This window comes from Panthera leo, chromosome B3 (genome assembly GCF_018350215.1).
Source record: "Panthera leo isolate Ple1 chromosome B3, P.leo_Ple1_pat1.1, whole genome shotgun sequence".
Lineage (NCBI taxonomy): Eukaryota > Metazoa > Chordata > Mammalia > Carnivora > Felidae > Panthera > Panthera leo.
Window position 1 is genome coordinate 5,010,230 of NC_056684.1, and position 25,196 is coordinate 5,035,425.

The 25,196-nt window shown below is 46.0% G+C and overlaps 1 protein-coding gene across 10 annotated transcripts in view; it reads left to right on the plus strand.

Moving 5' to 3' along the window:
* Positions 1-17,869: 17,869 nt before the first annotated feature.
* CRTC3 (CREB regulated transcription coactivator 3) overlaps positions 17,870-25,196 on the plus strand; it is a 106,124-nt gene continuing 98,797 nt past the window's right edge. For 8 of the 10 annotated variants that reach the window (XR_006203313.1, XR_006203309.1, XR_006203308.1 and 5 more), the window contains exon 1: positions 17,872-18,074. Coding sequence is in view for 4 of the 10 variants with exons in the window: in XM_042940929.1 (XP_042796863.1) it covers positions 17,943-18,074 (132 nt within the window). In the remaining 6 variants the exon portion in view is untranslated. Of the gene's footprint in view, positions 18,075-25,196 lie in introns of all 10 variants that reach the window. The other 2 variants (XM_042940930.1, XM_042940931.1) reach the window with 2 other exon arrangements.

Below are 25,196 nucleotides of genomic sequence, written 5' to 3' on the forward strand. Positions count from 1 at the left end.
AACTTTTTATTAGGGGCGCCTGGGTGGCTCAATTGGTTAAGCATCCAACTTCCACTCAGGTCATGATCTCATGGTTTGTGAGTTCGAGCCCCATGTCCAGCTCTGTGCTGACAGCTCAGAGCCGGGAGCCTGCTTCAGATTCTCTGTCTCCCACTCTCTCTCCTCTCCTCTCCTCTCCTCTCCTCTCCTCTCCTCTCCTCTCCTCTCCTCTCCTCTCCCCTCCCCTCCCCTCCCCTCCCCTCCCCTCCCCTCCCTCTCAAAAGTAAACATTAAAAAAAATTAAACTTTTTTTGGGCACAAAAACAAATCAGTAGAACAGAACAGAAAACCCAGAAATGGACCCAGAAACATATGGCCAACTAATCTTTGACAAAGCAGGAAAGAATATCCAATGGAATAAAGACAGTCTCTTCAGCAAGTGGTGCTGGGAAACTGGACAGCAACATGCAGAAGAATGAACCTGGACCACTTTCTTCCACCAGACACAAAAATAAACTCAAAATAGATGAAAGAACTCAATGTAAGATGGGAAGCCATCAAAATCCTCTAGGAGAAAGCAGCCAAAAACCTCTTTGATTTCAGCTGCAGCAACTTCTTAACACGTTTCTGGAAGCAAGGGAAACAAAAGCAAAAATGAACTACTGGGACCTCATCAAAATAAAAAGCTTCTGCACAGAGAAGGAAAAAATCAGCAAAACTAAAAGGCAACTGACAGAATGGGAGAAGATATTTGCAAATGACATCAGTTAAAGGGTTAGTATCCAAAATCTGCAAAGAACTTACCAAACTCAACACCCAAAATACAAATAATCCAGTGAAGAAATGGGCAAAAGACATGAATAGACACTTCTCCAAAGAAGACATCCAGATGGCCAACCGACACATGAAAAAATGCTCAACACGACTCATCATCAGGGAAATACAAATCAAACAAACTCAACACCCAAAATACAAGTAATCCAGTGAAGAAATGGGCAAAAGACATGAATAGACACTTCTCCAAAGAAGACATCCAGATGGCCAACCGACACATGAAAAAATGCTCAACACGACTCATCATCAGGGAAATACAAATCAAACAAACTCAACACCCAAAATACAAGTAATCCAGTGAAGAAATGGGCAAAAGACATGAATAGACACTTCTCCAAAGAAGACATCCAGATGGCCAACCGACACATGAAAAAATGCTCCACACGACTCATCATCAGGGAAATACAAATCAAAACCGCAATGAGATACCACCTCACACCTTTCAGAATGGCTAACGTGAACAACTCAGGCAACAACAGATGTTGGCGAGGATGCGGAGAAAGAGGATCTCTTTTTGCACTGCTTGTGGGAATGCAAGCTGGTGCAGCCAGTCTGGAAAACTGTATGGAGGTTCCTCAAAAAATTAAAAATAGAACTACCCTACAACCCAGCAATTGCACTGCTAGGTATTTATCCAAGGGATACAGGTGTGCTGTTTCTAAGGGGCACATGCACCCCAATGTTTATAGCAGCACTATCGACAATAGCCAAAGTTTGGAAAGAGCCCAAATGTCCATCAATGGATGAACGGATAAAGAAAATGTGGTATATATATACAATGGAGTATTACTCGGCAATCAAAAAGAATGAAATCTTGCCATTTGCAACTACGTAGATGGAACTGGAGGGTATTATGCTAAGTGAAATTAGAGAAAGACAAAAATCATAAGGCTTCACTCATATGAGGACTTTAAGATACAAAACAGATGAACATAAGGGAAGAGAAGGAAAAATAATGTAAAAACAAGGAGGGGGACCAAACATAAGAAACTCTTAAATACAGAGAACAAACTGAGGGTTACTAGAGGGGTTATGGGAGGGGGGATGGGCTAAATGGGTAAGGGGCATTAAGGAATCTGCTCCTGAAATAGTTGCATTATATGCTAACTAACTTGGATGTAAATGAAAAAAAATAAAATGAAGCTTTTTTTTATTAGGGAAAAGTAACATACAAAGAGGGAATAGTATAATGAACTCCAGTGTGTCCCCTAGGTAGCCTCAATGATTGTCCACACATAGTCAAACTGTTTTCTTCTCTAACCTCCCCCTAAATTCCCCTGGGGTTATTTATTTATTTATTTATTTATTGTTTTGACGTTTATTTATTTTTGAGACAGAGCATGAATGGGGGAGGGGCAGAGAGAGAGGGAGACAGAATCGGAAGCAGGCTCCAGGCTCTGAGCCATCAGCCCAGAGCCCGACGCGGGGCTCGAACTCACGGACCGCGAGATCGTGACCTGGGCTGAAGTCGGACGCTTAACCGACTGAGCCACCCAGGCGCCCCTCCCCTGGGGTTATTTAAATCCCAGATACAGCATCATTTCAACCACAAATACTTCAGTATGTATCTCCACATACATACATACATAGTAGGTATCTCTAACATATCTCTAACATATTGTTTCTAATTAGGGAGTCATTGTGTCTGCAGGAGACATTTGGCAATATTTGGAGATTTTTTTTATCCTAACTAAGGGGATGCTATTGGCATTTATTGGGTAGATGCCAGGGATCCTGACTAATATCTTAACAATGCACAGGACAGCTTCCCTCAACAAAGAATTATCCAGTCCAAAATGTCAGTAGTACCGGGGTGAGAAATCTCAATCTTTACATGTAAGGACTTTTGAAAAAAATCCCCAAACCATTATCATACTTAAATAATTTAAAAAATTAGACATGCAATGCTTCCGTTTCCCCATCTTGTACTTGCTCAAATAGTTCATATGTTTGAATCAGGTGCCTAACAATGTATACATATTACATTTACTTGACAAGTCTTTTAAATCTTTCATCTATAAATTCTCTCTTATCATTTTTGAGAGACAGAGACAGACCGTGAGCGGGGGAGGGGCAGAGAGAGAGGGAGACACAGAATTCTAAGCAGGCTCCAGTCTCTGCGCTGTCAGCACAGAGCCCAACGCAGGGCTCGAACTCACGAACCGTGAGATCTTGACCTGAGCTGAAGTCGGACGCTTAACCCACTGAGCCCCCCAGGCGTCCCACTCGCTCTCTTTTTTAAAATCTTATAGTTTAGTTGATGTTGCTCCTGTAGAATTTATACATTCTGGATTTCTTATATCTTTGTGGACCTCACTCAGTTTCAACCTTTTGGCAAGAATATTTCAGAGTTTTTATTACATCACACCACCGACTTACCTTTTCATGATGTAAATAAAGACTGGTCAGTGGGTTCAAAGTTGCCCATTTGACATATTTTTTTAAATAACTTTCCCATCAGCTTTTCATCACATACCCATGGATTCAGCAGCCACTGATAATGACGGCCTAGATTTCTTATTTTACTGGGGGTTGCAAAATGGTGATATTCCAAATCTGTCATTCCTTCTTCATTTATCAGTCAGAATTCTTCTAAAAATAATTTCCTGTCATCAACTATTTGGTTACCTTGAGGAATATTCATACAGGAAAAGATGAAAAATACTTGTTTCTCTCTCTTTATTTACTGGTTTCCCCTGGCACCTTCCGAAGATGACTGCTGAAGGTTTTTTGGGTTGTTGGGTTTTTTGTCTTTTTTTTTTTTTGTATTTTTAAAGTCTTTATGACTCCTGGAGTTTTCATAAGATTATTTTTATGTTTATTTATTTTGAGAGTGACAGAGACAGTGCAAATCGGGGAGGGGCAGAGAGAGAGGGAGACAGAGAATCCAAAGTAGTGTGGAGCCCGACGCGGGGTTTGAACCCATGAAACCATGACGGATGCCCAACCAACTGAGCCTCCCAGGTGCCCCGAGTTTTTATAGATTTGATGTCTTTCAATCCACTGTAGGTTTTTTGTTTGTTTTAATGTTTATTTTTGACAGACAGAGAGAGAGAGACAGAGCATGAGTGGGGGAGGGGCAGAGAGAGAGGGAGACAGAATCCAAAGCAGGTTCTAGGCTCTGAGCTGTCAGCACAGAGCCCGATGCGGGGCTTGAACTCATGGACTGCGAGATCATGACCTGAGCCTCAGCTGGACGCTCAACCGACTGAGCCACCCAGGTGCCCCTGTTCGTTTGTTTTTTAAATGCTCAAATTGTCTCCTTTGCCGGTGGAAGTAACTTCACGGTGACGGCGATTGTTGTCACTTTTGGCATGACCCCAGTAGCCTTTGGTAGCTCCTTGCTTTCTGGGATATGTTTCACTTTCTTCTTGTTTTTCTTACCACAGACCTGGAATCAACCGTTTCTCCAGGGAGCCCTGGCAACTTTTAGTGGGAAACAAAAGTAAGGAATACGGTCTTCGTGCTGGGAAGGCTTATGGCTCTTAGGTTGCCGTTGTTTCTAAGCTTTTTCAATGAAGTAGTTTTGTTTGTTTTGTTTGAATAATCTCTCTGTTCAACGTGGGGCTTGAACTCACGATTGTGAGAACAAGAATTGCATGCGCTACCAACTAAGCCAGCCCGGTGCTCCAATGAAGTAATTAATTTTTTTATTTTAAAAAAAAATTTTAGTGTTTATTTTTGAAAGAGAGAGAGAGAGAGAGCGTGAGCAGGGGAGGGGCAGAAAGGGAGACAGAGAACCCGAAGTAGGCTCCAGGCTCTGAGCTGTCAGCACAGAGCCCAACTTGGGGCTCAAACTTGTGAACCACGAGATCGTGACCTGAGCCAAAGTTGGACCTTAACCAACTGAGCCACCCAAGTGCCCCTGAAGTAGTTACTTTTAACAGAACATTTCCTGGGGCACCTGGGTGGCTCAGTTGGTTATGCATCCAGCTCTTGGTTTCGGCTCAGGTCCGAGATCTCAAGGTCATGATCTCTCCTGGTCGTGAGTTCCGCCCGGCCTCAGGCTCTGTACTGACACTGCACAGCTTGCCTGGGATTCTCTCTCTGTCCCTGTCTCCCTGTTTGTCTCCCCCTGGCACGTGTGCACTCTCTCTCTCTCTCTCTCTCTCTCTCTCTCTCAAAATAAATAAACTTTAAAAAAAAAGAGAACATTTCCTGAGTTCATAACAAGTTTTTAAATAAAACGCTTTTTATATATATACAGCCTTCTGAAAGGGAAAAATTAATGCCCTGATCAGTAGCATTTGCCAATTCCGTGGGGTCAGTGCTTCCCCGTCACTGATTTCAAGCTTGTTGACACTGGTCACTGAACGTAGACTTTGGAAGAGAGGCTGACCTCAGTTCTAATGAGCTAGGACTAAACCACCAATCTTATTCCAGGAATAATTGGGAGTAGTTATGGATTTCAAGAAGAATGAGAAATATTCAGATGTTGACTTGAGACCCACGGAGGAGGAATGGGGATAAGGAGGTAAGACTCAAGACAGCGTGGGCGAGGTATGTTTCGTGTGGCCCTGCAGACCCACTCTCCACCCTCACTTTCCTCTGTGCCCTGGGAAGCTGGCCACATGGTCTGGGGCACTGTTTCCCTCCAGCTTCTGCTTGTGTTTGGCCCACAGCGGGCATCCCAAGGAGACTGGAGGTCTGGGGGAAGGCAGGGTTAGTTAGGACTTGTTCTGGGTTACCACCAGGGCCTGCCTCTCCTTACCAAAGGCCAAACACCCACCCTCTGCCCTCGGCAGTAAGCAATCCCTCCCCAGGGCCCTTAGGGCACAGAGTGCTAATGGTTCCTGCTCTAAATAGCAGCAGGGGAGCCTGATCCCTAAACCCTGCCCGCTGTCTTTATTAACTTTTCTCCAAATTACCAGTTTGCGTGTGCCATCCGTTTCCTGCTGGGACCCTGATACACAAGTGGACCAATTAAGGCCTCAATCAGCGAGAGATTGGGTGGCCTGAATTGGATAATGAGCGTTCATATGGACAGATGTGAGCGAATTCTGGGGATAGTTAGGAAGTAGAGGTGACTTACTGGCTGTCGGGCACATGAACCCTGTGGGACAGGGCCAGGCAGCCCTCCGCCTGAGTTCTTCACCATCAGGAGTGTTGGGGAATGGGGAAGCACCGTGTTCCATCATCCCACCGGGCGGGCAAGTCACAACGGACGTCGGCATATCAAAACCACGGGAAACCTGCTTAACTTCTTGTTACCGAGCTCCCCGCAATGTATTTGACATCGCAATCCGACCCCTTACGTTGCAGGAAACTTCTGTGAAACTCGTGTTCCTTGGGCCACACTCTGAAACGCTAAGCTTTTAAGAACTATTAAATATTACTTAGGAAACAAAAAAGCAAAGACGTGCATTTGTATCTCACGTTTGCTAAGGAGTTTTAGATTCCATTCTACATCTCAAGTTTGGTAAAATTATTGCTTAAACATCGTTGGCCTTAAATTGTACATATTGATTCTCTATTTTGCCCCAAATTGTCTAGGAAATAACTCTGATATGAGTATGTAAGCATGTGTACTTGAGAAAGATTGTACTTATTCATAGCCAGTGGCCTTTGCCTCTGGAGAAACACATTCCCAATTCCAGACGCAGAGATCTGGAGGGTGAAGGAAAAATCTGGAGGAAGGTGTTGAACAGACACATAATAGAAAGGATGACGCGATAGGAGTTGAAGGATCGCTCCTCTTATAAAAAAGCCAGCTAAGAAAGAATGAGCTTTGGAAAACAGAGCTGGTGCCCAAACACCTGTTTCCATGAAAAGAAACTGATATTCCTTGGAAAAATGGCTGATTCTGGGGCTGAGCAGAGAAGTGCTAGATAAGCCTAGATCATCTGGCTGTGTCCAGAAGAAAAACAACGACAACTAAAAAATGGATGGGGACATGTTAGAAGGACACAGAAGCCAGCTTGAAGGTCAAATCTGGGATAATTTAAGTACAAAAATAGTAACAGTAATGGATCATATCCTATTGGGTAAAGTAAGAATTCATGAGCCCATTCTGAGATAAACAAATAGGGAAAGGGCAAGAATCATCAATGGAGGCTAAAACTAGTGGGTGCAAGTTGGATAGTGAGGTAGTTATCTATTCTCAAAGTCTCTCCCTTCAAGAGTCTTATTGATTACAGAGGGAAAAATTAGAAACTTGACAGTGGAGGAAACTGGCAGACCCCACCTTCATCAAATGATCCAAGCTTAACATCGGTAATGGGACAACTTGACATCATCTGCCTCCTGATGGACAAATTGAGAAGAACACAACATTGTCCCTGTGGTATTCCTGCCAAAAATGCATAATCTGAAACAAACCATGAGAACATACAAGATGAACCCTAATTAATGGACATTCTACACAATAACGGACTCGTCACTTCAAAAATTTCCAAAGTCATGAAAGACATAAAAATTGAACAACTGTTCCAGATGAAGGATGCCAAGAAACATAACTGAATATAGGGAATGATCTTAGATTTCCATTTGCCATAAAGAATACTACTGGGAGGGGAACCTGGGTGGCTCAGTCAATTAAGCATCTGACTCTTGGTTTCAGCTTCGAGCCCCATATCTGGCTCGGTGCTGACAATGTGGGGTCTGATTGGGATTCTCTCTCCCCCCCCCCCACATAAATAAATAAACTTTAAAAAATAAATAAACTTATAAAAAGGAATATTAGTGGGTAAGCATTCCAATAACATCTGTAGATTAGATAACAGTACTATATCGATGTCAATTTCCTGATTTTGATAATGACACTGTGATTATGTAAAAGAATATCCTTGTTTTTGTGAAATAAACAGTGAAGTATTTAGGGATAAAGGGGCACATACCAATTTACTCTCAAATGGTTTAGAAAAAACTATAGAGATAGAAAGAAATGATAAAGTAAGTGCAGAAAAATACTTAGAGGATCTGGGTAAAGAATATGTGAGTTTTTTTTAATTTTATTAAGTAATCTCTGCAGCCAAGATGGGGCTCAAGCTCACAACCCCAAGACCAAGAGTCGCATGCTCTACTGACTGAGCCAGCGGGCACCCTAAGAATTCTTTATTTTATTGCAATTTTTTTCTTTCTTTCTTTTTTTTTTTTATAATGTTTGTTCATTTTTGAGAGAGGGAGAGATAGAGGCATGAGCAGGAGAGGGGCAGAGAGAGAGGGAGTTGCAGAATCCAAAGCAGGCTCCAGGCTCTGGGCTGTCCACACAGAGCCTGATGTGGGGCTCGAACTCACGGACCATGAGATCATGACCTGAGCCAAAGTCGGACGCTCAATTGACTGAGCCACCCAGATGCCCCTATTGCAACTTAAAAAAAAAAAAGTTTATTTATTTTGAGAGAGAGATCACACATGAGCAGGGGAGGGGGCAAAGAGAGGGAGAGAGAGAATCCCAAGCAGGCTCTGCGCTGACAGTGCAGAGCCTGATGTGGGGCTCAAACCCATTAACCATGAGATCACCACCTGAGCTGAAGCCAAGAGTCGGATGCCTCACCGAGTGAGCCACCCAGGCGCCCCTGCAACTTTTTTATAAATCTGAAATTGTGTAAAATATAAAAAGTTTTAAAGAAATGAGGATCTTTATGTGCATCAGGAATGATTTTGGCTGCAAGAAAGGAAAGCTGACGTCTAGTGATTTCAACAAATTTATTTCACATGAATCCAGAGGAAAACTAGGTGCTGGTTAAGCTATCCAACAATGGCAAAGTTGTTTTTCATCTTTCTGAATGCTGAATTTGTTTTTATGCTTTCTCTTTCCATGGTTGCAAGACGGCTCCAGAGCTCCAGGCATCACCTCTGTGTTCAAAGTATATAGAAAAAGGGGTTAGCCGTGGCTAAATGTGTTCCTAGTATCTGAAAACCCAAAGTTTACCTATAAGCTTTCCACGAGGTTTGCCCTTACATCTCAATAACCAAACTGGACATGTTGCTGACCCCCCAGATGAGGGAGGCTGGGAAGGGGCATCTGCCCCTCCGGTCTCTGCAATAGAAGATTGGAGGGAATGTTTGCCAAATTAAGAAGTTGAATGCTCTCAATCTGAAAACTACAGACCATATTAATTCTCGGACCCATCCTATGATTCCATTCTTAACGGCAGCATTTCTTAAGGTTTGACCCCCAAACCACCTGTAACAGAATCATTTGTTACAAAGGCAGAATCCTGGGCTACAGTCCAGTCTGTAAAAGTCATAATCTCTGGGGATGGGATATAGGAATATAAATTTTAAACAGACACCTGGGTTCCAACAAAGTCATAGACAAAGGCAGACGGAAAACAGTAACATACCTAGAAATACTGGGTAAAACATAACAAAATCTGTAATGCATACTTGAACTCACAAGAAAAGAATATTCTCAAGTGACTAAAATAGTAAGCATGTGGTTATCTCTTCCAGCAATGTAGGAGTTTCGAGTTTAAAAACAAATCCACACTTTATTCAGATTTCCCTAGTTTTTGCCTATTATCCTTTTTCTGATCCAGGACTTCCCATGACATTTAGTTATCACATCACCTTAGGATCTTCTTGGCTGTGAAAATGGGAGTTTCGGTTTTTAATGCCCAGAGAGTCCCAAGCCAGGACCCTCAGGTCCTCAGGTGTGTTGGGAGAAGCAATCTTCCTGAGCATTCTCGGACATTCTGGTTGGTCATGCCACAAAATGCAAACCTCTGATCCTTCTTTACTGGGCATTTCTCAGGGATGTGTTTGCAGCAAGCAACTCTGAGAGATCAAGTAATGCCTTCTTCCGGCACAAAGAACAGGCTCGTTCTATTGTAACAGAACCCACGGTATGTGCATCACCCCAGTGGGACTTGATGGGTAAGGGGAATTGACACAAAAATGATGCTCATGCTGCTTGCTGTGTGGTGTCTCTCACTCAGGAATCTCATGCCTGCTGTCAGAATCCATGAAACAGTAACAGATTACTGCATTAGCTTGTAAGCAGGGTAAAATTTCAGCCCAAAAGAGTGAAATCTATCCACTGGCAAAGTTAACAAAGAAGTTTGGCTATTTCTGGCTGGGCTCCAGGGGAAAACAATCCCCTTAAGAAACCAAAAACTTGGATCTATATGGGCTCAGGGTCTGCATTTATAGTATCCATGTAATGAAATTCCCATGTCTAGTAACTGATTCTCCTATAGCTCATGGAACAAAGCAAAACTACATTTCAATCATATCCCCACTCCCAGGATTCCCACAGGAAAAAAATAAAGCCCCCTAAAGATGAAAGCATAGCTAAAAACTTTAGGAAACAATTCATCATAAGCAAGAGCGAGTGGATACAACAAATAGAATCAGAGGTCCCCACACTGGTGCTAATAGAACTACATGCTGAAAGAGAATATAAAACTAGTATAAAGGCATGAAAGCAGGAATAAAAAATAAGAAAAGAATGGACTCTAAATAAAGATCAGCCAGATTTGAAAAGATTAGATGGGAAAACATAGTTCTTAAAGAAGATAAAACTCAATAGACAGGTTAAGCAGCAGGTTAGACAGAGCTGAAGAGAGGAGTTAATAAAGTGGAAGATAGATCTAAGGAAATTGCCCAGAATGTAGCACAGAAATAGAGTGGGAAAATATGAAAGGGAGGTAAAAAGATACGAAAAATAGAATGAGAAAGTTTGATATACATCTAACTGAACTTCGAGAGGGAAAGAATAGAGAATATAGAGAAGAAGCAGTGTTTGAAGAGATTTTTAGAAAAATTTCTAGAACATTTGAAAGGTGTGTAGCAGAGTCTTCCAGTTGTTCTTCAGTATATGTTCTCCCCTCATCTAATGCTATGATCCTTGGAGTGAGGTCCCAGAGCAGGCAGCATCAGCATCACCTGATAGCTTGTTAGAAATGCACATTCTCAGCCCTATCCAAGATCTACTGAATCATACATTCAAAAGTGGGGCTCAGGAATCTGTGTTTTAATAAGCTCTTCAGTGATTCTGATGAATGCTAGTTTGAGATCCACTGTTCCATTATAATAGATTCCTGATTTTTAGCTGGGCAAATGGCTTTCTTGTATTTAGGTGTGGCCACGTAAGTTCTGTTCAATGGGATGGATATAAAAAGACATTAATGTAGCAGCCTCTGAGAACCTGCCTCAAGAGACACAGTGCATATGCCCTTTTCCCCATTCTCATGTTCCTCTATCTTGATCTTAGAATGTTGGTGCCACCATCTTGCACCATGAAGTTGGCAAAGCAATAAGGTAAATACCTTGACTTCCTTCCTTCCTTTCGTTTTTCTTTTCTTTCTTTTCTTTTCTTTTCTTTTCTTTTCTTTTCTTTTCTTTTCTTTTCTTTCCTTTCCTTTCCTTTCCTTTCCTTTTCTTTTCTTTTCTCTTCTCTTCTCTTTTCTTTTCTTTTCTTTTCTTTTCTTTTCTTTTCTTTTAAGTGAGCTCCATGCCCAATGTGGGGCTTGAACTTGCAACCTCAAGATCAAGGGTCACATGCTCTACTGACTGGGTCAGGCCAGTGCCCTAATAATACCTTGAGTTCTACATGGGAGAGAAATAATCTTTCATTCTGTTTAAAGTCACTTTTTGGGGGATTTTCTGTTAGAGCAAAATCTAATCCTTATACAGGTCTTCAGACCGAAATATATTGAGTTCTAAACAAGATAAATAAAACAAAATCCACAACTCAGCATCTTGTAACAAAACTATAAAGTAACCAAGACGAAGAGAAAGATTATCTACAAAGGAAGAGAAATGAAGCTAACAGCACCAGCCCTGGCACCAAAAGAAGCCAGAAGACTTTTTTTTAAAGTCTTCAAAGTTCTGAACCTTCAAATAACTGATACCATAAATCCTGAGCAATTCTCTTACAAACTTCATCAAACATGAAAAGGTATCAGAATAACTTAGACCAGGTTCAGCAATCTACAGTCAATGGGCCAAATCTGTCCCACTCTCTATTTTTATAAATGAAGTTTCATTGGAATCCTGCCCTGTGAATTTATTTATGTGTGGTTTATGGCTGCTTTCCTGCTTCAATGGCAAAGGTGAATAGTTCCAAGGAGATAAGACCCTATGGTCTGCAAAACTTACAATACTTACTGTCTGGCCCTCTGCAATGAGAAGTTTGCTGATGCCTGACTTAGACAAAGGAGACATCTTAATGACTGTGAATTCCCAGTGTTTTCCTTCTGTTCTTCATAGGGAGATGCCCAGGGGGGTGGTGGCTGTGGTCAGCAGGCCTGAGGAGCTTCAAAATAAAGCTCCCAGGTTTGTAATTCCACTTCTGTTGGAGCAGCCACGTGAGCATCTGGAAACAACTTGGCTTACGGCAGCACACACCGTCTAGGTCCTGATTCTGGGTCCAGGTTCAGGTCTTGAAATTACTTTTTTTTTTAGGTTTATTTATTTATTTTGAGACAGAGACAGAGAGCATGAGCAGAGGAGGGACAGAGAGAAAGACACAGGATCTGAAGCAGGCCCCAGGCTCTGAGCTGTCAGCACAGAGCCCAATGAGGGGGCTCGAACTCATGAACTGCAAGATCATGACCTGAGCTGAAGTCAGATGCCTAACTGACTGAGCCAGCCAGGCACCCCCAGGTCTTGAAATTCTTGGGGTGTCCAACTTATGCCCCCTCTCCTTGCCTGTGCCTTAGCTTTGCACTTTTGTCCAGGTAGGGGCTTTCTGCTGGAAGACCTGGCCATGGCCCATCACACATACATCAGTTGTAAGTGACAAAGGGGAACAAAGACAGCTGAAACCAAATGCCTGAGAGTCATGATTTACATCAAAGAATCTTAGAGAGTGGACCAGAGGCACTAGAGGAGGGGAGGGACAGGACTGAAAACACAAATATTGCTTGAAAGCATGTGCAAGGAGTAATTAGACGCCCAGATCCCCTCCCTGATTGCTCAAAGCTAAGTGATGACTCCTTTCCTCCGTGACTGTGGACAGGAGGTTATACTTCTAGGGAAACTGAGCCAAAGGGATCCTGAACTTTGGGTAAGGCAAAGAAAAAGCTGGGAGTCAGGTGCCATCTGAAAATGGGTAAAGAGCAAGCCACATCAAATGGTGAGACACTTAGGTCTTTTTTCCCACTTGGCACTCAGAATGCAGCAACCAGGCTTTTTGTCCTGGAGGGTAGACTGGAAGATTCCTCAGGTGGGAGAAACTGAGTGTGTAAGACAAAACAGAACAAGACAAAACCGATCCTAGGGATACTGTTATCTGGGAGACAAGCAATGAAAACTCTGGGTTTCTCTCAATACCCTACAGCGAATTCACAAGTCAAGAAGCCCGGCACATGCACACAGAGCTTACAGTCAGTTGTTTAAAACTAAATGGCATTCGTTCTTTTTTATTTTTTCCTGATGTTAATAGAAATACATCCTTCTTTTTAAAAATGCATATCATTTAGGGGCACCTGGGTGGCTCAGTCGGTTGAGCGTCCGACTTCGGCTCGGGTCATGATCTCATGGTTTGTGAGTTCGAGCCCTGCGGCAGGCTCTGTGCTGACAGCTCGGAGCCTGGAGCCTGCTTCGGATTCTGGGTCTCCCTCTCTCTCTGTCCCTCCCCCGTTCATGCTCTGTGTCTCTCAAAAATAAAAATAACCATTAAAAAATATTTAAAAATGCATATCATTTAGAAATGTGTAGAACAGGGGTGTCTGGGTGGCTCAGTCAGTTAAGCATCTGACTCTTGATTTTGACTCAGGTCATGATCTCATGGTTCATGAATTCAAGCCCCAAATCGGGCTGTGTGCTGACAGCACGGGGCCTGCTTGGGATTCTCTCACTCCTCTCTGTGCCCCTCCCTGCTTTCTCTCTCTCTCAAAAATAAACAGAAAAAAGGAGAGAGAAATAAATGTGTAAATCAGAAGATAATTTTCCCAGTAGTCTCTACATCCCCAAAAGCAACCATTGTTAACCATATGTTGATATGTTTAGACGAATTTTTTTCATTTAAATATAACTGGTCCTGGTTTGATTCCTGTGACAAAGGCCAAAATAACAAGGCTTTAAACAAAATTGATGCTTATCTTTCAGTCACATAATGCTCTAGAAGCAGTCCAGAGCTAATAATTGTGGTTCCACAGTGCTGGGGTCCCAGGTCCCTTTGCTACCATTGTTCTGTCATTCTCAACACATAGTTTTTATCTAATGGTCTAAGATAGCTCCTCCCATTGTAGTTACTGCAACCATATTCCAGCCAGTGAGAAGTGGAAAGCCACTCTCCTTTTGTCAAGTAACTGTTAGAGAAAGTTGCCTGTATTACTTCTGCTCACCTTCTATTGGGTGAAACATAATCACATGACCACACCTATTTGCTAGGGCCACCCTATTGGGTGGAACATAATCACGTGTCCACACCTATTTGCAGGGGAGAGTGGGAAATGTAGTCTTTAACTGGCTTTAGTTGGGTGAAGCTGTGCCCAGCTAAAGGTGAGGGTTTCTTTTAATAAAGGAAGCAGGGGATACTGAGTATTGGGAGATAACTAGCAATCTCTGCTACAGAATACTTAAAAATACATATTTTAAAACATTTTTATTTCCAGAAACAAGGAATTATACATATTTAGCATCTCTGTCTAAATTATAAATTTAGAGTAAAGGATCACCAGAGATTTGGGGAAAGCCTCTCGATGGAGATCTAAACGAACAAACTAAAAAACTGACCTCCGACAAGGCAGAGTCAGACAATGTAAGGAGTAGAAGAAAATGTAAAAGCAGAAACAACCTGTAATTAATAGCACGTCTATGAAATGAATACAGGATGCTGTTAGAAAAGAAACATTCAGAAACCAGGAAAAAGCTCTTAGACATTAAAAAGATAATCACAGAAATAAAAGTTGAATAGAAGGGTCAGAGGATAAAGTTGAGAAACTGTATCAGGAGACAGAACAACAACGAGATGAAAAGAAATAGAAAATAGAAGAAAATTGGAAGAGCATTGTAGAAGATCTGTTAGCTGACTGATAGATATTCCAGAAAGAGAGAGCAAAGTAAGTGAAAATTCCCAAACAATAAGACAGGTTTTCAGAACTGAAGGGTGAGGTGTCCGGTTTCTGCACACGTATTGCCACCCTGCACAGCGGACAACGAAAGCTCCACACCAAGGCACATCATCATAAAACATCAGCACACTAAGCCTGCAGAGAATGGGGAGGGAGACAAAACAAAAATAAACAAACAATACCGGCCCTCAAAAACCAGGTCAGCCACAAAGAAAACAGAATGTGAGTGGCCTTCTCAAAAGCAACCTGAGAAGCGAGAAAACAGTGAAGCAATACATTCAGAGATCTAAGTGAACAAGACTTCCCGTGAACCAGACTATTCGTAGCCAAACTGTCAATCAAATATGAGAGTAAAATGAACACACACACACTCGGTTGCAAGGATTTTATCTTTTCTGTACTCTTTTTCTCCCCCCCTCAGGAAACTATGGGAGAATGTTCTCCACTAAAATGAAGGAGGATGTGAAGCAGACCACAACCCGGGGTGTAGGAAGCAGGTCAGAGGACGGGGGATGACGGGATGGAGGTGAGGACAGGGCCAGCAGGACAGCACTCAGTAAGCCCATAGAGCAAGCAGTCCGGGCGAACAAGAGATCAAAGTACTCCAGGAGAGAAGTTCCCCCCCCAGCTGACCATTCACACACACAGTGATGTCTTCCACTGCTCTGTTGGAGAGTTTGGGAAAGAGTTTGCAATGGGTTGATAGAAATGTAAGCAAATAAAAAGCAGAGGCCGTGATTACCCCCCCCCAACTGTATAAAAATGGAACTATAGTACACTATGTAAGCACTTAGTGACTTACCAAAAATGATCATATAACCACATTGAAAGAATGGGAGCAGGGAAGATCATATTTTTGTTGAGGATACAAAATAGCCAGGGCATCCTTTTCCATAACAAAATAAATACTTAGTATCTAAAACTGAAAACAAAAATCACAAAACAGCAGGACAAATTTATTTCCAGTGGGAATTGGGAATTGCTTCTTTTTAAAATTATGGGCCTTGTTAAACTATTGCTAAACAACTCACGTGTATTTATTTGATTAAGGGATTAAAAATGATCAGGCTAACCATAATAAGGATAGAAATGGAATAGGATATCTTCCAAATCAGATAGGAGAAATATGGAAATAAAAACCAGTCATTCAGGGCAATAAAAGGGAGCTATGGTGGACAACTGCCTTGGTGAATCGGTGGATGAACATTGTGGAATTAGTTCAATGCCCATTCCGACGTCCAACTGTGCCTTGCTGTATTTCGAAAGCTGGGATTCTGGATGCCATTTTGGCTCTTCCGATCAGATTTTCTCTCTGATTTGGTTTGTAAGGCGAAAGTGAAGCAGGGTCTGGGTGTGTGCTGTTTCTGTTTGTGAGGACAGCCGGGGAGGTGTCTGATTTCTCTGCAGCGGAGTCTTATCATCACAATAGCTGTACAGGTTCAGAAGCTGGCAGCTGTACGGACAGCTTTCCAATTCAGTAAGTAGCTTCCAGATTTCAGAAGGGGCAGTGGCTCTTCTGGTGGCCTGGTTCTGCTCTCAAAGTCTCAAAGTGGCTCCCAAAGTCACTCCTGAATGTCCAACCTAGAATCCTCACCCTCCAGAGAAATCCTTAAGCCATTTTATACCCTAGAGTAAATCCTTTTGTACTTAAAGTTTCCAGAATGAATTCTGTTCTCTGAAACTGAACCCAGACAACATTAAGAGGAAAGCAGAAAGTAAGAAGAAAAAGTACGGTAAATACCACAAAATAAATCAGAAGAATTCAGTTATAATTAAACTTAATCCAGTCATAACAAAACAAGCTAAACTCTAGCTAGCAGAGATATAGTCTCATCCTAAAAATTCTAAGCAATCCAGCTATATGCTCTGAGACACGTGAAAAACAATGAAATACTACTACACAGCAGTCAAATCATAAACGAATCTCAAAAACATAATAGGAAACGACAAAGGTTGCAAAAGACTATTCAGCATGATGTCATTTTTGTAAAATTAAAAAACAGAAGTTGGTACTCCGTGCAGTTGGCAGATTCATGTATCATACGTAATAAAACTATAAAAACATGAGTAGAACGATACGCACAACAGCGACTAGGGAGGAAAGAGAAAGAATAAGGGTGGGGCTTTAGTTAGGTCTAAATTTATCTTTCTTTAATAAATACCAAGCAAGTGGAGCAGCGTGTTTTAGGTTTAATCTCGAGTGGGGGGCGTGGGTGTCGCCAATACTATTTTCTGTACTCGTCCGCGTGTCTCCAGTGTTGCCTAATTTACAAAACACAGCCCCGCTCAGCGCTGCCCATATTCTGCAGGGCGACGTCGCGGGAGAGCAGCTGCTGGACGGCAGAAGAGCGGGGACAGCGGGGAGGCCGGCACCTGGCTGGGGGCGGGGAGACTCGGAGGGAACCTGGAAGAGGGGCGCGGAGTTTGCACGCGGGCGGGGACGGCGGCACCAGGGTGCGCACGTCGCCAGGTGGTTTTACAAACTGAGGTGCGGAGTTGGTGGCTGTCCCTGCGCGCGCCCGGGGGGACCGCGAGCGGAGCCCACCGAGGGCGGGCGTAGGCCCCGCGGCGCCGGAGCCGCTGGAGGGAACGCTCGGGCTTCGGGCGCCCAGTCGTCTCTCCCCACCCCCCCCCCCTCGGGGGGGGGGCGGCGGCGGGCAGGAGAGAGGCCAAGCGGCCGAACCGGGGTGGGGGGGGGGCGGCAAAGGGTGCTGGAAGCCGGTTCCCAAATCGTAATCCCCGAGGCCAGGATGCCCCCCTCCCCCCCACCCCCCGCGCTGCAGCCCGCCAGTCACGCCGCTGCTCGCACGCGTCGGCGCGGGTGTGCTTTGCAGACGGGGTTCGCTCCGGGGCGCCGCGCGCCGCGGGCCCGGGCCCGGCCGGGAGCGCTGGCTGCAGCCCTCGGGCGGCGGGGCGGCGGGGCGGCGGGGCGGCGGGGCGGCGGGCGGGCCGCGGCGAGGGCGGGGCCGGCCGCGCGGGGGCGGACCTCGGCGCGCTCCCGGCCGCTCGCTGGCTGTGGGGCCGCGGCGGCTCCTCTGCCGGGTCGCGCCGGAGGACGGGCCTTCGGGCGGCGGCTCGGGCGGCCTGCGGACGGACGCGCGGGCCGAGGCGCAGGCCCCGCGCCCGCCGTCTCCCCCTCCCGCCGGGCCCCGGGCCCGCGCCATGGCCGCCTCGCCGGGCTCCGGCAGCGCCAACCCGCGGAAGTTCAGTGAGAAGATCGCGCTGCACACGCAGCGGCAGGCCGAGGAGACGCGGGCCTTCGAGCAGCTCATGACCGACCTCACCCTGTCGCGGGTGAGGGCCCCGGGGCCCCGGGGGCGCGGGCGGGGGCGGCGGGGCCGCGCGGGGGAGCGGGGCCGGCGCGGCCGCGGCCTCGGCGCTTCCCCCGCCCGCCGGCCCCTGGCGCGGCCCCGCGGAGGCGGGAGGGCGGCGGCGCGAGGGCGGCCTGAGGGGGAGGGCGAACGGAGCCCCGGGAGGAAATCACCAACGGCTCGGAGGCGGGCGGCGCGGCTTCGCGGGGCTCCGCACATCCCCCGCCAGCCAGCGCCTGTGGCCGGCGGGGCGGGGAGGGCCGCGGGGCCCGGGGAGGGGTGGGGGAGCCGCGGGGGTGGGCCTCGGGGAGGCGGGGGGGGGGGCGCATCGCGTGCGAGGGAGGCTTCCCTCTCCGCTCCGCGGAGGTGCCTTCTCGGTCCGCTGTACTGCGCTCGGCCCGGATGTGTTAGGAGGACTGGCAAGGTGCACGGCGTCGCTGGTGACGGAGGAGGGTCCAGGAGGAATGAGTAAGGCGCGAGCCGGGACAAACACCCGGAGGTTGGGAAACTGCGGAGTGAGGCAGTGGAGGATGGAGAGCCAAGAGGAGTGTCCGCGCAGGGCCGCGGGGAGGAGGGTCCGCGGGAGCCGGCCAGGCCTTGAGGCCCCCGAATGCTGACCTTGAAGGACCATCGCGAGCACCGCGGAGGATCTGCAGATGCGGGGCGGGCTGGGGGCAGAGCGGCTGCGCTGCGGGTCCCCCGCTCACTTCAGCTGCAGACACGTTGTTTTTTTGGCCAGTACGGTGTTTGGGAAAACTTCTTGAATCTGTTGCCAGAAGTTTTTAATTGGGACATTTTCATATCAAATCAATCTTTCTTTTCTTTTTCTTCCTTTCTCTCTCTTTTTCTTTCTCTTCCTTCCTTTTTTTTTCTTTCTTTCTCTCTTTCACTCTTTTTCTTTTTTCTCTTCCTTTCTCTTTTTTCTATCTCTTCCTTTCTTTTTCTTTTCTTCCTTTGTCTTTCTTTTTTTCTTCCTCTCTTTTTTCCTTTCTTTCTCTTCCTTCCTTTCTCTCTCTTTTTCTTTTTCTTCCTTTCTCTTTCCCTTCCTTCCTTCCTTCCTTCCTTCCTTCCTCCTTCCCTCCCTCCCCAGTCTCTCCCCTCTTTTTCTTCTTTCCATTTCTGTGTATATTTCTATTTCTTAAAAAAAATTTTTTTTTACATTTATTCATTTTTGAGAGTGAGAGAGACAGAGCTTGAGTAGGGGAGGGGCAGAGAGAGAGGGAGACACAGAATCTGAACCAGGCTTCAGGCTCTGAGCTGTCAGCACAGAGCCCAACACGGGGCTCGAGCTCATGGGGCTCGAACTCATGGACCGTGAGATCACGACCTGAGCTGAAATTGGGCGCTTAACCAACTGAGCCACTCAGGTGCCCCTCTGTGTCTGTCTGTGTCTATGTCAATTTAAAATTAGGAGACCTGGTAGCAGTTATCCTGAATCCCCATATGACATCTATCGGCTGGAGCTGGGTGGTGGTTGCCCCTCAACTGGGACACAAATTCTCGAGTTGGTCAGGTTCACACCACACCGTCATGAGCTCCCACACCAAAGCTGGGTGTCATTTGCCACTTACCATATTTTTGATGGTGTTTTCTTTTAGTGAGGCAAAAGGGAAATGAAATATTTCTTATACTTACATTTTTTTTTTTTAACGTTTATTTATTTTTGAGACAGAGAGACAGAGCATGAACAGGGGAGGAGCAGAGAGAGAGGGAGGCACAGAATCTGAAACAGGCTCCAGGCTCTGAGCTGTCAGCACAGAGCCCGACGCGGGCCTCGAACCCACGGGCCGTGAGATCATGACCTGAGCCGAAGTCGGACGCTTAACCGACCAAGCCACCCAGGCGCCCCTCTTATACTTACATTTTTATGCTAAAAAAAATATACAAAGAGAGAAAGAAGGCCGAGGGTTTCAATAATTTTTTTTCTCATGCCCTGGCCAGCTGCCCTCGTTTATTATCTGCCTGGTTTCCACAGGCATATACACGTGTGACCTTGGTTAGACTCAGGAGTGAGCATCATGAGCTCAGAGCCCGTAGAGAATGGTTGGGTGAAAGCTGAGGTTTACTGCTGGGATGTGTGTGTTATGTGTTGTTTAGATACATAAAGTGTGCGCACAAATACATGCCCTCTGCATGTCTGTAGAGCTGGAGTTGGTCCAGTCTCTCACCCAGTTCATGAATCCTCTTTAAAGCACTCCTGATGGGGTGCCTGGCTGGCTCAGTTGGACCCTGCAACTCTTGAACTCAAGGTTGTTAGTTCCAGCCTCACATTGGGTGTAAAGATTACGTTAAAAAAAATTAAAAAAATAAAAATAAAGGGTTCCTGATAGATGAAGCCATGAATAATGTATAGACTCTTTTTTTAAAAATGTATTTATTTACATATTCCGTATTTATGTATTTATCTACATATTTACAAGTTTATGTATTTATTTTGAGAGAGAATGTGCATGCACGAGCAGGGGAGAGGCAGAGACAGAGAGAGAGAGAGAGAGAGAGAATATCCCAAGCAGAGAGAATATCCCAAGCAGGCTCCTTGCTGTCATCCCAGACCAGACTGTGAGATCATGACCTGAGCTGAAACCAGGAGTCGGATAGTCAACCAACCGAGCCACCAAGGCATCCCTGTATAGACTTTTTAAGGCACATTTTTTTTCACAGACCCTCCATGTTCATTTAAATGAGTTTGGTTATGTTACTTAAAAATAATTCAAACATAAACTTGTACATAAAGTCCTTTGATTATAGTTGTGGTTCAATCATAACTAAAAGATGTGCACAGAACAAATTCACTCAGCGTTAAAAAAGCAATAAATTCGAATTAACATCATTAACTTGATACGATAAATGCTAATCTGCCAAACTCAGTTGAAGCTCTCGGTATGAATATGATGCTAACCCCTAATAATTCAGATTTTCTTGGGTTAAACGAGGCTGGTCAGGTGTGCTCCACGGGATAACTCAGTTCACCCACTGCTTTCCTCTGTTGTGATCACTACAAAATTATGATGTCACTTTTCCCTTTACCTGGGACAGTACATCATGTTCATGTTAGTTCTTCCTGTGTTCTTTCTCTGCTATCAGTTTTCAGATAAAGTAATACTATTTGGGTTCACCGTGTTTATTTTTTTTTGTATATGTTAAAAAAAAATTTTATGAGTAATCTCTATGCCAACCTGGGGCTTGAACTCACAACCCTGAGATCAAGAGTTGCCTGCTGTACAGACTGAGCCAGCCAGCCGTCCCAGGTCCAACCAATGTGTTTACAACACAAAGGCAAATGATAACACTGGATTTGCTGGGGGATATTTGCTTATTTAAAAACTTTAAGGATTATTTTCATAATGAAATTCACAAAACTGAACACTTCTCATAGGGAACTCTTAGATTCCCGAAGTATATGTCTATAAACCTTCAAGCGTCCAAAGATCCCAGATGGAGAAGAATCCGTCTAGTTCATTATCGGTCACTGGATGACAGATGTACCGACTTTCCCATGGCATGGCGTTTCCCATTTTTCCATCAGCCCGTGGCAGAATGGATAATCGATGTGGGTACTCTTTCCTCCCTGAGCCTGGGCTGCTCTTCAAGGCATTCTCTGCACAATCAGAGCCAGTCCTTCAGAGTTGGAGTTAAGTCTTATTTGCCTAGTCGGTGGGATAGACTAGATTATGGAGAATTTTTCACTCTAGCTGTAGGGGCTCGGCCTTACTAGGAAGCAGTGGGAATATTTGGAGAAGAGAATGCTGTGGGAGGGTTGCTCTAGTGGCGGTCCTTGGGACGGTAGGAAGGATTCACAAGTGGATCCCGGTGTGCCTGGAAAGAGACCGTTCCTTTTTTCATTCATTTGCCAGTACTGGAGTACCCGCCGTGGTTGATGGGGTGGGGGGTGGAGGCCAAGACTTGGCGCCTTGCTTCAAAGGTCTTATTAATTTGTTCATCAGATGCTTATCGTATCCCTGGTGTGTGCCAGAGACTAGGATGGACACAGGGCATATCACAGCCAGCAAGCAAAACACAGTCTCATGGATTTTAGGGTTTAATGGAGAAGATATTCCTGTGACAAGTCAGGACACGTTTTGATGACTATTGCAGAAAGGGAAGCAGGCGTAGCTCTGGGAATGGATGGTGGGGAGTCCTCACCTCTTCTAGTGGCCTAAAGGATTGGTGGGGTTGGGGTAGCCATTTGAGGGTATGTGCTTGTGTGTTGAGGGAGAGAGAATGTTTCAGGTGTAGGGAACAGAGGCCCAGCCAGGGGACAAAGATGGTGATCTGAGCTGAGGCATTCACAGGGATCAGATCGTAGAGACAGGACCTGGGACTTGATCCTAAGGACAATGGCGAGTCAAGGAAGGGGTTGATGTAGGGGCGATTTGCGATGCCTCTAGCTCCAGGATCGTGGATAGAACAGAGGAGAAGGTGGCAGAGAAAGCATTTGGAGGTCATGATAGTCCAGGAGATGTGATGATGGCCTTGACACTAGGGGGGGCGGCAAGAGGAAGGCAGAGAGGCGAACAGATCGATACTTTATAGGAGCTAGAAATGACCAGATTTGGCAAATGGACGTTCCACAGCTTTCAGACTTGAGCCATTTCTGGGTATCTTCTAGAAAGGGGGGCAGCACTGGTGGGAGCAGATGCTTCACTCTCAGGAGATGGTGAGCGTGAGATGCCTATGAAGCACGTAAGTAGAGATGGCCTCGCAGGCCGCTCTTTACATGGTCCTGAAGCCACATGAGGATCTCCGAATAAGGGGGGGAGGTCTGGACCAGTGACAGAAGTATGGGGACCTTTGGTGTGTAGTTTTAGGAGTAGATTCAGCCACGTGGGAAGAATTTCAAGAACACGTCTTGCAAATTGGTGAACTAAACTCTAATTTGACCCTTGCAAGGGTAGAAAGGTGTACGTGTGCCCAAATGTGTCTTTTTTTTTTTTTTTTTTTTGAGACAGAGAGAGACAGAGCATGAACAGGAGAGGGGAAGAGAGAGAGGGAGACACAGAATCTGAAACGGGCCCCAGGCTCCGAGCTGTCAGCACAGAGCCCGACGCGGGGCTCGAACCCACGGACCGTGAGATCATGACCTGAGCTGAAGTCGGACGCTTAACCGACTGAGCCACCCAGGCGCCCCATCTTTTTTTTTTTTTTTTTTTTATGTTTGTTTATTTATTTTGAGAGGGAGAGAGTGCATGCACAAATGGGGGAGGGGCAGAGAGCAAGGGAGAGAGAGAGAATCCCAAGCAGGCTGTGCCCCACGGTCAGTGCTGAGCCCAATGTGGGGCTCGAACTCAGGAACCGTGAGATCGTGACCTGAGCCAAAGTCGGATGCTTAGCCAACCAAGCCACCCGGGTGCCCCCAAGTGTGTTTTTTAAAAAAAATAATAATTAGGAGCAACAGTGAATATTGGGATTTGACATCAAAGTCAGGATGCTGGCTTCTTTTGAAAAATGAAATCATCTAACGACACTCCCCCTACGTTTCTGCCTGGAGCCCTGCCCGCAGTGGCTTCCCCCGGCAGAAGGGGCATGTGACGTACGTGCTCCTCAGTTTGCCACCGTCCGCACTGCTCCCTGCGGTGCCCCTCGCAGTGACCCCTGCCGCTTCACCTCTCTTCCGCGCTTGGCACCTGCAGGCGTTTGGGGTTGTGAGGCCTGCTGTGGAGGGAGACGTGGACAGGCCCAGAGAAGCCCAAGGAGCTTAAAGGGAAGGTGGGGGAGGGGAGCCAGCAAAGAAGACGGAAGAGCAGCCGGAGGGGGAAAAGCGAGAATGTCAACCAGCTGAGCCCGGTGCTGCTGCCTCGGTCTGACATGATGAGGGACGCGTCGTTTGGTCCAGTCAAGTGGCGGTCGCTGGTCATCTTGGCGAGAGGCCCTGCATTCACGGGGTGCTGGTTGGAAAGGAGGCTGGGAGGCACTGAGGACCAAACGGAAGGAAAGAGGACTGCAGGCTTGTTCCAGAAGGCTGACCTTGAAGGACAACTTGTAGTTTTGACACACCGCAGGGTAAACACAGCCCATCAGCCTGGAGCGCTCGTTTAGTTTGAATGTTGGGGGAGAATCATCTTTGTGTTGAAAGCAAACAAATATCGGACGTGTTCTGTAAGCAGTGAGGCCTCTAAGGCGGAGTAAAGACTAGACATACTGGATTGGGGCTAAATATTGAGCGCTGTCTGTTTGCCAGGTACCGACTGTGCTGACTCCTTTGCATTCGTTATCTCAGATGGTTTTCACAAAGACCCTATGGGGTGCGTATCCAGAATATCCTTTATTTTACAGATGAGCAAGCAGGCTCGAGAGGTGCGGTTGCACGGCTGGTTAGTGGCAGGGCTGGGGTTTGGATGTGGCTGCTCCGCTGAGCGTGCCCTCGACTGCTTTCGTCCCCCATCCGGGGATCTAATTGCACTGGCAGCCTGTGTCGAGAACACTTTCCCCATTGAATGGCCACGATCCTTTTGTCAAAAATCAACTGGGAAAAAAAAAAAAAATTCAACTGGCCAGATACCGTGTGGGTCTGTGTTCGGACTCCCTCTTCTGTGTTGTTGACCCGCACATCTCTCTTCTTGTTAGTAGCACTCCGCCTGGGTGACTGCGGCTTTGTAGTAAGTCTTGAAGTGAGGTAACTTCAGTCTTCCAGCTTTGCTCTTTTTTTTAATGTTCATTTATTTTTGAGAGAGAGAGAGACAGAGCGTGAGTGAAGGAGGGGCAGAGAGACACGTGCACACACACAGAATCCAAAGCAGGACCCGGGCTCTGAGCCATCAGCGCGGAGCCCGACATGGGGCTCAAACCCACGAACCGTGACATCGTGACCTGAGCGTTGAAATAGGATGCTTAACCGACGGAGCCACCCAGGCGCCCCTACTTTGCTCTCTTGAAAAATTGCTTTGGGGCGCCTGGGTGGCTCCGTCGGTTAAGCGTCCGACTTCGCCCCGAGTCATGATCTCGCATTTCATGAGTTCGAGCCCCGCATCGGGCTCTGTGCTGACAGCTCAGAGCCTAGAGCCTGCTTTGTGCCCCTCCCCTGCTCATGCTCTGTCTCCCTCTGTCTCAGAAACAAATAAACATTAAAAAAATGTTTTTTAAATCGCTTTGACTACCGTAGGTTGGT